This window comes from Acipenser ruthenus, chromosome 18 (genome assembly GCF_902713425.1).
Source record: "Acipenser ruthenus chromosome 18, fAciRut3.2 maternal haplotype, whole genome shotgun sequence".
Taxonomy (NCBI): Eukaryota; Metazoa; Chordata; class Actinopteri; order Acipenseriformes; family Acipenseridae; genus Acipenser; species Acipenser ruthenus.
Window position 1 is genome coordinate 21580893 of NC_081206.1, and position 13551 is coordinate 21594443.

Genomic DNA, 13551 nt, shown 5'->3' on the forward strand with positions numbered 1-13551 from the left:
TCTTGTATTGATACACCTGATGCAGAAGAGATGATGGCCAGAAGTCCACTTCAGCCCTAGGAACCCAAGAACCCAAGAACCCAGGACCCCCAGGAAAGCTTTGTAGGTCACACAAAGGCTATCCACACGCAGAGGAGGCTGGTAGGGGTGTTACATTGAGTGTTAGTGTTAAATAGTATTTTAAACTATATATACAATTTCATTTATACATGGTTATGACAATATAGTGGGAGTGCAACAGTTGTCTATTAGCATTTTGATAGTTACGTGCATAATTTGTTGTGGATATTTTCTTCTGTTCTAGTCTCCTGAGGAATAACAAAATGAACAAAACAAATGTGTACATTAAAAATATATATCAGTCTGATATGCTTTGAAGCCTTCCTCTACAACAACTTCTATTAAAAGTAATTTTTAATATGATTAAGAAACTCCTTTTCTATATACAAGAAAAAAAGATAAGTGAGTGCAAAGATATAATAATTAAAACTTGAAAATTGAAAACCCAGGTCCAGTCTTTAATCTAATTATTTCCCTGATTACATTCAAAAACCTGCCAAATCTACAGTATATACAAAAGACAATTTGCACTCAGAGATATTATTTTGCAAGATGCTATTCATTGATGCTACAATATTTTAAAGTACTTTGGAAGATAACGTGGGGGTGGGAGGCAGTTTCCAATACGAGTTTATGCAAATTACTGGCCCCAACCATGACAAGGGTTGTTTCCATGCTGTTCAGTAGCTTCTAACGGTATGTGTTTCATATTTTAAAAGTTATGTTCTCCGCTTTCACTTTCCCATTCAACCATCTGGGGAGCCTGGATGCATCTCAGGTGTATAGGTTAGTAGAACAATCATCACCCAAAGGTGAAGTACTGCCTAAAGAGAAAAACAAGGAAGGAAATTTTTTTTTTTATTATTATTATTATTTAAAAACGCCTCTCTCACACACCACTATATAAATCAAAATAGCAATGAAATAACTTCTACATTTCATACTGAAGGTTTGTGGCTATCATTCCATTTTCTTTGATTTAAATATTCTATTTGAATCAAGTATGGTCACTTGCTACAGTGTGTATTTATTTTGTATAGTGTATCCACATTCCAAATCGATGCTCTCATTCCCTCCATCCATTCCTCCGCCACTCTGCATATCTCAACAGTCACACTACTGGAATACAAGACCAATTATGTTTTTGACATTCTCAGGATGGGAGTATAAACCAAGATCCAATATTTATAAACTCATGTATAATTAAACATTTGTTTTGGCTCCTATTGCATTCATAGTAAATCAGTGAAATGGAAATGGGGCCGTACAGTCCTGAAAAACAGACTTGCACATATTAGAGAAAGGACTTACCATGTAAATAATTACAAACACCCTTGCAATTGGATAACGTCTTAAAAAGATGCCTAACCGGATGCTAAAGCATAAGAAAAGAAAAGACGGGTCAAAGGACTGTTTGCCTACAAAGTGTTTACAGAGAAAGCTACTTATCAGAATGTTTAATGCCTTAATATTACAAGTGTGTGTTCTTCAGTATAGACAACATGACAATGGTGATAAAGCTCACTAGGAAAAAAAAAAATTAAATATAATGCAGGAGCTGGTTTATATGGTATCTTACTTCCTTTTGTGTGTGTTTTATTGTTGTAAAATAAAATTGCACTTAGTGGATTTTTTTTTGTTAAAGGTCCTGTAGTAAAGAAATGGTTGATAGAGGACTGCCTGCAGTGTGTTTTTCTTTAACTTAAGCTGAATGCCCCTTGCTGTCTCTGAGCAGCAACCTTTACAACTGAAACAATATTTTTCAAGCAATGTGCTAAATGTTGTAGAAATAGAATTTTCATTAACAGCATGATCAGCACATGAGAAACTCGGCTTTACCTGAATCTGTCAATCGTACTTGCTGCATTACGGACTCTTCCGTACATCCCTGCATCAGTACTTTCCCCATCGCTGAAAAGGACTGGCACATTTCTCATTCGAGCACCTAGAACACAGATGACAGATCAACATTTATAACCTTATAAAACACATGTAAATTAAAAATAGCTTCATGGTGGGGTCATCACAAGCATGTAGAACACCAGCGTAGCATAAAGTATTGTGTCTACAGTATGTGTCAAAATAAAATTAAACTGGGAACCCCCCCAAAGTTTGAAGTCTATCCCAAATGGTTGCTATATATGAGGTATTGATTTGCTTCTCATTAGAAAGTCATCATTTGTGATTGCAACTGACAGCCCTGGTTAGTACTTTTTAAGCAAATAAACCCTAAATAAGCAAATAACGCTTTAACATCGCAAAGACTTCAAAGTTAAAAAAAAAACAAAAAAACACGTACACAAAGTATATATTGAAATGTTTATATTTATGTTGGCACAGTAGTGGGATAATCTTACATCGATTTCAAAACTGCAGCACTCACGATTCACACGCACTGTCCTCTTAAAGGATAACGTGATCACATCCTGTTTGGCCAAATCTATAGCAAATGTTATGGATGTTTGCTTTTTATAGCTCCAGCCACAATAATTCTGAATGTTTTCGTTTCAAATTGTGAAGCATTAAACTTGTGTTTTTGTGTTACGGCAATTTTGTTTGGCATAATTATTAACATACCATGGTTTTCTCGTTCCTCAAAATACTTCCAAACGTGGTTTCCTTTGTTTAAAGAGCCATTTTAAATATATTACAAACTCAGAAAAAACGCTTGTCATTAACGTTATTACCCCGCTGTGGAATTGATACCATACCACGCCTACTACAGGCATAAACACACAGTGCACCAATGAAGCGCCAGATCGACCGAGAATAAAACCCGCCCCAGTCACTCTTTCAGTTGCACCAATTAGAAGTTAACTGGAGGCAATTGCCAAACCTCTTCCTTTTTTATAATATCCTCCCTTACTGTGGCACTAGAGCAGTCTGATGCACGACGGACTGCTGATGATAAATTACTTTAAATTAATGCATAAAAAAATATGCGTTTGGTGACATTTGTCACGTGACCGGCTATACGTCTAACTTATTATTAAACGTTTAACCACTTCTTCAGAGTTTAAACGTTTAAAATTCCCATCCCTAGAACTTGACAGAGTAAAACAAACATTTCAAAGTGTTATTATCCAGAATTGATTATTTACTCCATCATGCAGCAGAAGTGGATTTACCATAGCATTTACTACAGTAGCACAGGTAGTATAAGCACCTCCCTTATGGTGGATGCTAAATTAATGATAAAAAGACCATTTGTATTCTAATATATATATGTAATGCAAATCGTTTCTACCTTCTGTGTTCTCCACTCCTGCCATGTTGATGGAAGGTCCGTTAACGGTGCTGCTACCCTGCATGCTCTTCAGCTGCTGCTGCTCCAGGCGCTCGAGCTGGAAGACAAGGGAGTTCTTCTCTGTGCTGAGGGCCTCCAGCATGGTCTGCTTCTGGATCAGCGTCTCTGTCAGCTGGTGCAGCCGGTTCTCCAGCTCTGTCTGGCTGCTGTTGCTCAGTGTCTTGTTGGTAAGCTGTGGGAAGGAACAAGCAGATTGGTTATAGATTGACTTCTCCCACAACTATTAAAGCAACTCTGTTAAAAAGATCTCCGGTTTCCAGTGCAAGTGATCTTGCCACTGAGGACGTTAACACGGCACACCCACTTATCTGTAACTACAGTACCTGATTCCTGAGTTTTTGAACTTCCTCTTCTCTGTCCTTAATTCTACTCTGGAGAGAGTTTTTGGTGCGATGCAGTTCTTCCTCCAAATACTGAAACTCCTAAAAAAACAAAAACACAAAGGAGCAATATTCCAATATAAGATATGACAAATTTCCAATTATTCATTTAGAACAATTAGTTCTTTTTTTTTTTTCATCTCTTAACCACACACAAAATGAAACAACTAAAACAATACAAAATGTAGGTACATTGTGGAGAAAAACTACTGTCACCATAGGTACAAACCTTATGACAAATCTAGGATATTGCCAATGTTGACATGTCATTATTCTTACACAGATCTATACATATAGTTTGATTGATCTGAACATGCTAACCTGTTTCTGCCTCTCCAATTCAGCTTCTGCCTCTTGCTTGGATTGTTTTTGACTGGTTATCTGGTCTTGCAGTTCTTGAAGCTGCTCTCGAGAAGATTCCCCTTCTGTCATCAGTAGGTTTTCTGTATCCTGTTTTGTATGAAAACACAGACTAAGGATATGCATAAAATACAACTTTATAAACATAAGAACGTTATACAACAAAGTACCCAAAATATGTTTATAAAAAATTGTTAAATAAATAAAAAAATGAACACTTTTTTTATAGCACAACAGCTAATTGAGTGAAGGTTTAAAGTTATGCATGATTAAAACAAACCTTTTCACCGACCTTATTTTTTATAATCATTGTATTTTATAAACATTGTATTACTCCTATATACTTGCAATGGAAAATAGATGTACAGCATGTTAATACAGCTAATCTGAGAACATGTTCTTAAAATGTTTTAATACCACCTTATGATTTGCTGTGTTAATATTCTGCATGATTGCTAAAGTTCTTTAAAAGCTGTCATTAAGTAATATAACTTTGGCTCCAAGCAGAGATTCTCTGCAGAGCCAGAAATCAGTTTGAAAACCAGTTTTTTCTGTTTTTTGAACAACTGCATAGCCTTTCCCAAACAAATTCTGAAACGTGTGACCTGCAGCTCTGTTCTCAGTTGCTGGAACTGCCCCATGAGTTTCTGGATCTCCTCCCTCTGCATGTCCCTCTCGTGTCTCAGCTCCTCCAGCTCCATGGTGCTGGCTGTGTGGCTGTCCAGACCATCAATCCCTGCGCCCTCCTTCAAGCTGCTGATCAGCTTCTCCTTTGACTGGATCAGAGACAAAGCTTACAGGATTTCAGAAACCTTCCTTTTATTTGTGTATCGGTCTACTATAAGTACTTGCAATGAATAGTTCATTATTGATGAGTATTTATGGAGTCAACATACATTCTACTAACTAAGTAATTAACACAATATATACGGATAAAAAAAGAAATACCATTACCAATAGATACACTGTATCTATGATGACAGACATTTTGTGGTCATGGTTAACAGCTGATGCCACAGTGTTAATGCAATATCTGAGGGAATAGACAACCATTATTTGGGCCACATTAATAAAGAACAGTACTTGGCCAAAAAAAGCACAGCTTTCAAGCTTTCAATGCGCTTATTGGCATGCCTTGAAGGGGCAATAATGTAACCTGGGATCAGGTTTTAGTGTTACACAAGAAGAAATCAAGGCAAAATACATTTTTCAACATAATCACGATGGTACTGATATTTTTATTCACACATCATGGGCAAATCAACTAGACAATTACTTTTTTTTCAAACTTTTACATGGGAACATTTACCAGGGGAAAACAAATGTATTTTCTAAGCATTGCAGTGTATCTAGTTCATGTTCCCTCCTGCAACAATGCTGGTGTGCTGAATTAAATGAGTGCGTATTGTGGGAACAGAAAACCAGCATTGTTGCATGAGGGAGGATGACCTGGGTACACTGCAATGCTTGGAAGAAAAATTCTCTCTCTCCTGCCAAACACTCCCAAGATAATGCTGAGAACTGTATTGCCCAGTTGATTTATGATCCATCACGTGCGACAGAAAAATTCCAACACAGGACACAGACAAGGGTGTTCTGTAACACTTAAGTTCCCCAGTGCTTTTTGTGTTGAACAGATTTTAAAATGTTACATAATGATTCTGAAGGTGGTAAAGGGCAACTTTGTATGGTATGAAATATCAGAGTTATCGCAAGTAATCTGTTACCTTAACTAATCAGTTATTTTACCCCTGTAGCCTCAATAGAGCTATTAACTTGTCTCTTAACAAAACTCTGCCCCTAGTGGCTGTAATAAATAACACCTCTGCTGCTCCTTAATAGTAAAGAAATGTAGTATTTTTAGACATTTTGCACAATCAGTTTATGCAAATACAGCTCCAAGCCAAGCCTTTGCATTCATACTTGGTACTTCCCTCCATAAATCTCCTTTATTAATGAAAATGATACACCCTAATTTTGTGGAGACTTTGGGAATCACTTTTGTGGATGAACACTTCTGTCTCACCTGAAGAATCCGTGTAGCCTTTTGTTTGTAGTCTATAAGCTCTTGCTTGACAGACTCGGTTCCAGCTTTAGCAGATTTCAGCTGCTGCTGGAGCTCCTCTGCCCTCCTCTTCTCTTCCATGCTCTTTCTTTCTGCTGCTGTCAGCGACTCAGCCAAGCTCTGCCTCTCCGCCTCCACCTTACTGAGACGGGCTGCAAACTCGGTCTAAAGGCCAAGAACAGACATCTGTTACACCAGGAGAGAAACCACACCCTCTCTGGCAGACCTTATATAGCACCCCACTCTGCACTAAGATACAAATGAATGTGAAGTCTGGGGTGCAACAGTCTCTTGGGGTGTCCTTTGGATGAGATGTTAAGCTAATGTCATGTCACTCTGTAGATATCTTTCTTTCAAAGAATATCAGGGCTAGTAACATATATGATTAAAGAAAACACACGCATTAAAAAAGATATTAGTTCTAACCTGCATTTGTCTGTAACTCTCTTGCTCCCTCTTCAGTGCAGAGTCAGCTTCTCTTAACCTCTCCTGCAATGTCTGTAATGTCTGGTCGTGTAAGCTGCTGCCTTCATTGCAGTCTTGGATGATTCTTAGGAGAAAAAAGTGATATTTCAAAGTTTGTCTAGATCTGACTCATTAGCAAAAATAGGAGCAAACTTTGCACTAGAAAAAAAGCTCAGTAAATCTGTCCACATATGTTTTATTAACCCCTGCAAGGGAACTAGCCGAAACAGAACAAAAATCAGCAATTATTTCCCTTTTTTTTCTTTTTAAGAAATACAAATTAAATAAAATCAGTACCTTGATCTCTCGTACTGTGCAGACTCCAGTGCCTCTGTCCGAGATTTTAGAAGCTGGTCAGCCTCGTCTAGCCTCACTTTGAGGACAGCTAGCTGGGCATCTTTAGCCGAGATCACCTCTGTCAGATCATCCACTTGAGAACGCATTTGCCGCACAGTCTGATCGCTTTTAGAGTGATCAGCGTTCCACCTCTCTACCCGGGCCCGTGCTTTGCTTAGCTCTGGAAAGACAGCAGCAGGTAAGTCTGAGGACCTATTACAAATATTTGAATATTTTAGCATATGCTATCAATCCACTGAAATACACACACATTTGTGGGGTTTGAGATATTGAATGTCTATCTAAAGCAAATATGGCAGCAATCAATTTTCTAGCCAATATCTGAAAGAATTTAGTCTCTACGATCGCAACTAAAACCTCACAGGACAACTGTCAACTTGTACCAAATCTGAAGTCATGTCTCAAAAAGTTTGGCCTCTATCATCTGGTGACCAACAACTGCAGCCATATGAAGTCTAGGTCAAATATTTATATTGCAATAAGCATGGGCGGTGCCTTCATAAATAATAAATATGTCTATCTTGAAGGCCATCATAAGTATTTCTTACCATTATTTTACATAGTTTATAAGCACAGACCACTTGTTCCTACCTTCTTGCATTTCTTTTGATCTTTGAATCAGAGACGCCACCTCCTGGTTCAGCGAGGAGACTTCATTGCGCAACAGCTGGTTCTCCAGTCTGAGGTTCGACAGCACCTGCGTCTGGCTCTCATCTTTTACAGAGAGACTTGAGCCAACTGAAGCACTGACCTCTTTGGCAGGCTCTGAGGGGGCAACCAAACCAGAATCAGAGCTCTCTGGAGTACCTGGAGAAAAATAAAAACAAAGTCAACCAAAGTCAACAGTTTACACTTTTTTTTTTTTTTTTTTTTTTTTTGACTGGTGAGATCCAAGGTGATCTTTTGGTATTTCAGAAAATAAAAAAATGAACAAAACAGTATCATATTGAGATGAAAAATGGACATGCACCACGTGTAATACAAAAGGAGTAGTAGAAGGAGTTTATATTCTTTATAAATTCAGATAAATCATTTTCCTTTTCATTGGTTCAAAAACCAAACTACAGATTTAGGAATACAAAATAAACTGGTGCTCCACCAAATTGCCCAAACAATGGAGATACTAAATAAAAAATATGCATGTTTTCTTTGACAAAAATTAATGTGGTTGATATTATAATTGTCTGCATGCAGCATATTTTCCTAATATCTAATTCACAAACACAACAAAAAGTTTACACTATAAACAGCAACATGAGAAAACCACCCCTGGTTAGCTAAATGTCATTCACTACCTTGTCCATGATCCTTGCTGGAGCCGTCCTCAGAGGTTTTGTTGCTGGGGGTACCAGTGGAGATGGAGCTGAGGCTCGAAGTTCGGGACAGGCTCTGAGATGACAACGTCTTGGGCTTTTCCTTTTTAGCGTCCACCTTACCATTAAGAGTCTTGTCTGAGCTGTTCAGGAAATCAAAGAGCAGGTCGTCATCCGGCTCTGTCTTTTTGGGCCTCACAAAGTGAGACGAGGGTCTGGAAGAAGGCCTGTCATTAACCTCCAGGGTGGTCTGTGATGCAGAGGATACGTTGGCTGTCCCAGACAGAAGGGTGGCCTTCTGTTTCTTTATATTGACAGCAGCCGAAGTGATGAAGCTAGGCACCTCTGGGGGTGGATGGTACTCAGGAGCTTGTTGTTTATAAGATGAAATGTACTGACTGGAGTCTGTGGCGTCATAAGCTAAACCAGTCATCTCAGCTTGCTGTTTACTCAACGCTGTTGCTGCCCCCTGGTCCACTTTGTTCAGGAAATTCTCTGCCTTCCCCGCAAGATCAGTCAACCAAGACATATTGGATTTTTATTAATTTGTTTCTTTAAAAAAAAAATAATAATAATAAATAAATAAAGAAATAAATAAATAATAATAATCTGTTGTATTAATACTGCAGGGTCATAACCTAAAAAAAAAGGTAAGGTTAAAGTTGGGATATAAGGGGAGACTAGTTTTCAGGTCTGCTCTGTTGGAAGTTAATTAATATAATTATCAGGCATCAGCAGCAGTATCATTTTACATCACCTAAACTGGACAAACTTTTTTCCTGTAATGATTGCATAGTCCAGCAGGTAATCATGTACAGCCCTAAATATACAAGAGATCATTATTCTTGGTTAAATAACTGCAGTATAAAGATCAATTTACATGTGATTTACCTGTAGCCTTCTTTCTTAAATTCAGGGCACAGCACTAGATCATTTAGCAACACAAATCTTGACAATGTGGTTTTGTCAGACTGGCTGCAGGAAAGCTGTATTTGTTCATCCCTGGCTGTGTAAAGGTGTTAGTTTGTGTGAAGTGTGGGGGTTTGGACACTTGGAAATGCATAAAATACAGTACTCTCAATACCCACTGCAAATAAACAGTACTAGTATCGATTCAACACTTCTGGGATTTAAGGATAGACAAATACCAACATGAAATGTTTGATTTTCTGTGAAAACCCTAGCATTTTGTAAATGTGACTATTTTACAGTTACAGTGCGAACGATTAGGCTGATTTAGCTTTCTAACAAGTAAAAATAAATTAAATACAATTACAGAAACGGCATGAAACTATGTAAACATGCGCACAATGCCCCCTCAAAGATCACTGGTTTAGTGCTGACTATTCTGATTGCATAATGTCAACATGTTTGCCAAAAATATATTACGAATAAAATACTTAAATAGAAAAAATATACATTGATTAACAAAAGAAAGCATGAAAAAGCGTACTGCTCACTTCAGATTCGTGGATTTGACTTCTTGTTGTTATCAGGCCTTTTTTCGTGGTTCTACCAAGCCCCTTACCTTTCACAGAATATATCAAATTGTCTGCCAAACTTCGATAGTTTCTTTAAATGTCGAGGAATATATATAGAATTACATGACAGGTAATAACTTTAAACACAACAGCCGTGTTGGAGTTGAAGAAGCTTACAGAGAATCGACTCTCATCCCTCCTCCATGATCCTGGAGACGTGGACAAGGAACTGCTGTATCAGGACCCAAAACAGAGTGCCCTCCACTTCGCCTGGAAGGGCTCACAGCAACGGCGGTGGCTAGTACTAAATAAAACAGTTATATATTAAATGCACATAGGCTAAACACTGGGGCCAAGGTCAAGGCTAAGGCTAAACTAACATTAAAAGGTCCTCTGTGAAAATGTCGCAATATTTTAGCGCCATGGATAGTGTAGAATAATTACGATGTTGCGACTGCATTGTTGTGATATCTGAGATTATCTAATTTAGCATCCATAGTACTGCCGTATGGATTTATTATAATGTAACCCTAAAATAACCATTAAAACTTGGCAAAACAATTAAAAAGCTTTGGGAAAATAGGACAATAATATTTGAAATAGGGTTTATTTATCTTTGAGCAGTAGGGAGCGCAAATTCCCTCTTTTATTTGAAAAGTCATTTATACTTTGACTTGACTAAAATGTATTAACTTTTATGTGGTCTAGAGGGCACTGTGTTTCAAAACATTAAAATAGTTTACTGTTTTATATCCTTCTGATAGATGGTGAGTTGGCACAAAAGTTGTCACAATAAGCGCATTGGTTTATTAAAGCTACAGTGCCCCACAGCCATGTTTCATTTTAGACTGAAATGTGATTCCTGGTACATGTTTTCTACATTCTTCCATAGTGTAGCATTTTGAGCTTCATCAAAACTTTGTTGGCTTACTAGATTGTTTATATTGCTTATGGCAGTTTTACAAAAGACACAGGCACAAAAACGTACTCCTTGACGAAATAGCAATTTCCCTTTTTTTTAAGTAGCTAGAGTGTGAACCACCTAGAGAACTAGAGCACTTTCCTGACGCGTTCAATGCAGTGGCACAACAAGAGCAATGCAATGGTTCTCTCCACTGGGCAATGGTAGCACAAGGGCAGGTATGAAAGGTATGAGTCATTTGGTATAATTGTACTACAGTGAGTAGTGATGGGGGCAGATCCTTCAGTGAAAGCTTCTCATGGACTGGACTGTAGTGTGAAAAATACTTCACAGCTTTCTATGAAAATTCTTACCCACTGGGGTAATGGAGCTGCTCTTTTGACTCGCCTAGTGAAGTTTTTGCTTGGTCACCAGAAAAAGTGCATTTATTTTCCTCATAAAAAGGACATATTCATGTTGAGTTAGCATATCGATCAGTGAACTGGATATGTGCAGGCATTTGAGCTTGGGTGTGGAGATGACATGTTCAAATCCAGGATAGATTTCAGGTTCTGGAAAAAAACATATGACACATAAACACTGAGTGATATTGAACATTGTTCTGTGCTGTACAATAGCTCATAAAAGTTCTTTGTGTGTTTATCCAATGTATTCACCAATGCTTTAACTTTAGCTTCAAGCTATACATTAATTTACTGAACTTTACTTTGAAATAGTGTCTTTTATTGTGTGTGTGTATATATATATATATATATATATATATATATATATATATATATATATATATATATATATATATATATATAACATTTTACTATGAGACCAGGAGTATAGAACTTGATATAAACTAAATAACTGTGCTATGAAAGGAAAGATATACACATATTAATCTAATAAATTGTATACAAATAATTTTAAAGTGTAAGCAGTAAATTGCATTCGAGTAAAAAATTGGACTTCCAAATATTGGGGACATGTATTCTATGTCATTGTGTAACGTTATTCAATGAGTTTGTTGGAAAAGTTTCTCTGCATTGAAATGAAACTACAATTGTGACACAAGGAAAAGCATGTGATTTCTTTGTACATTTTTATAAAATGAGTAATCCCATGGAAAGCGTGACTAGACCACGCCACTGCTTGTTCCTCAAATCTATGTTTTTTTTTTGGAGAATGCTGACTAGTGGTTTGACTAAGATACAATGAATAATATTATATTTCACTGTACACTGTGCAAAGAATACAATGATACAATCTTTACTGGGAGCATTGAAAATATCCTCCTCCTGTTTAAGAACACCATGTAAAGATGTTATGGCTTTAATTGACTATGTTAATTACGTCTTACTCATGCAATATTTATCACTTATACAAGCAGGTTTCATTTACAGCACTTGCCCACCCCTGTGTACTCTTAGGGTGTTTTCTGATCCTACAACAGTTCAATTGTTTTTATTGGTCTTTAAGAGTCTCTGTTTTACCATTTGCTGATTCCTTGATCAAGCTAGTTGCTCCTTTGATCTAAGTTAAGGTGTTATTATTAATTTTCTCTATTATTTCAGCGATAATTTTTAAACACCATACTGGATTGTGTTTTATATACAGGGCAGATTATGCAAGCTCTTTCAGTAAAGTTTCCTAACCTCTATCTATAAACTTCATGGGATTAGATTTGGCACTGCTTATAGCTGCTAGGGGTAGTACCAAAAACAACTCACCCCCTTTAATTTTTCAGTAAGATGTACAGTATACTCTGCTTTACATATACAGCATATCTCTGTTCTTACCATTGCTTGCCAATGCTTTGCTGGACATTAATCTATATTTTAGTACACTTTTGCTTTTGCCTTGGTTTACTGTAGTAACCTTTTGAAAAGGTGTGGATAGTACTATTTAATTACATCAAGATGCAGTATTAGCACATATTTACTGATCCCTTACCAATGCTTGCAGACAGTCTGATGGCTTTTATTGCAATAACTGTTCTTGAATATTAAGTTGCCTGCCATAGATATTTGTAACACAGGCTAGATCAGTCGAAGTGTCTTTACAGAAGCTAATTTTTTTAAATGTTCCCAGTGTTTTAGATCCTAATACTTTAGCTGGTAGGCTATTCCATGTATTTATAACTCTGTAATAAAAGTACTTCCTACCTTCTGTTCTAAACTTACTTTTATTCAGCTTCCACTTATGTTTGGTGTACTTAAAGCAAAGGTTTGTTTAGATCTATATAAACAGTAACAAAAAAAAATGTGTACTGTACATTAACAATTCAATACCTCAGGTCTATTTTTCATATGACAGCAACTGCAGGAGCACCTGATCTGATGGATCACAAGACTATCACATGACAAGTAACAAAAAAAAAAAAAAAATAGAACAGTGTCCTTTTTTAACCACAGAGGAACCTGCTGAAGCTACACTTTAAATGGCCAGGTTCAATATAAATATGTAAACCAGTGTGCCTGGTAATACACAAGGTCACAGAAGTGTAACAAGGGAGAGAGGAACAACTTATTGCATCACCTTAAAAACTGCGTACAGGTGTGTTACTATATAGGTAGTATACTACAGTGTACTATACACTTGGAAAATGAATTACTAACTTTAAGTTTACTAAAAATGATACCCAGTGTAGTAAGGGAATAAGTATTACAGAGCGAAATTACTAAACTACACAATTTTGTACATTGAGTAAAAATGGCCTCATCATAGTAAAACAGCTATCCTCAAGCAAGCATGTGATATTTTATAGCCCCAAAGCATGTGATGTTGTTTTGACTTAAGTTCAATCGAAAGCAGAATACTTAAAGGAACGAAGATTAAAAATAAATTTAAAAC

General features: G+C 36.9%; 1 protein-coding gene across 3 annotated transcripts; it reads right to left on the reverse strand.

The window, feature by feature from the left end:
- Positions 1-494: 494 nt before the first annotated feature.
- LOC117424275 (golgin subfamily A member 5-like) lies at positions 495-10084 on the reverse strand. 3 transcript variants are annotated; one of them, XM_058991511.1, is made up of 13 exons: positions 9966-10084; positions 8290-8859; positions 7586-7801; positions 6935-7154; positions 6599-6722; positions 6134-6337; positions 4713-4883; positions 4069-4197; positions 3691-3789; positions 3308-3539; positions 1900-2005; positions 1372-1435; positions 495-884 (listed from the first exon to the last, which is right to left on the reverse strand). In XM_058991511.1, exons 2-13 carry the CDS (start codon positions 8834-8836, stop codon positions 807-809), a joined length of 2190 nt encoding a protein of 729 aa, XP_058847494.1. In that variant the 5' UTR covers positions 8837-8859; positions 9966-10084; the 3' UTR covers positions 495-806. The 3 variants fall into 3 exon arrangements, with proteins under 3 accessions (XP_058847494.1, XP_033896384.3, XP_033896376.3); XM_034040493.3 differs by having other exon boundaries at positions 9836-10084; XM_034040485.3 differs by having other exon boundaries at positions 9768-10084.
- Positions 10085-13551: the final 3467 nt, after the last annotated feature.

Coding starts and splice junctions, on each gene's coding strand:
- LOC117424275 (XM_058991511.1), bottom strand. CDS start 8,836: ATGTCTTGGTTGACTGATCTTGCGGGGAAGGCAGAGAATTTCCTGAAC. Junction 3,540..3,690: donor TTCAAAAACTCAGGAATCAG/GTACTGTAGTTA, acceptor TCCTTCCCACAG/CTTACCAACAAGACACTGAG. Junction 885..1,371: donor TGTTTGTAATTATTTACATG/GTAAGTCCTTTC, acceptor TTTTCTCTTTAG/GCAGTACTTCACCTTTGGGT.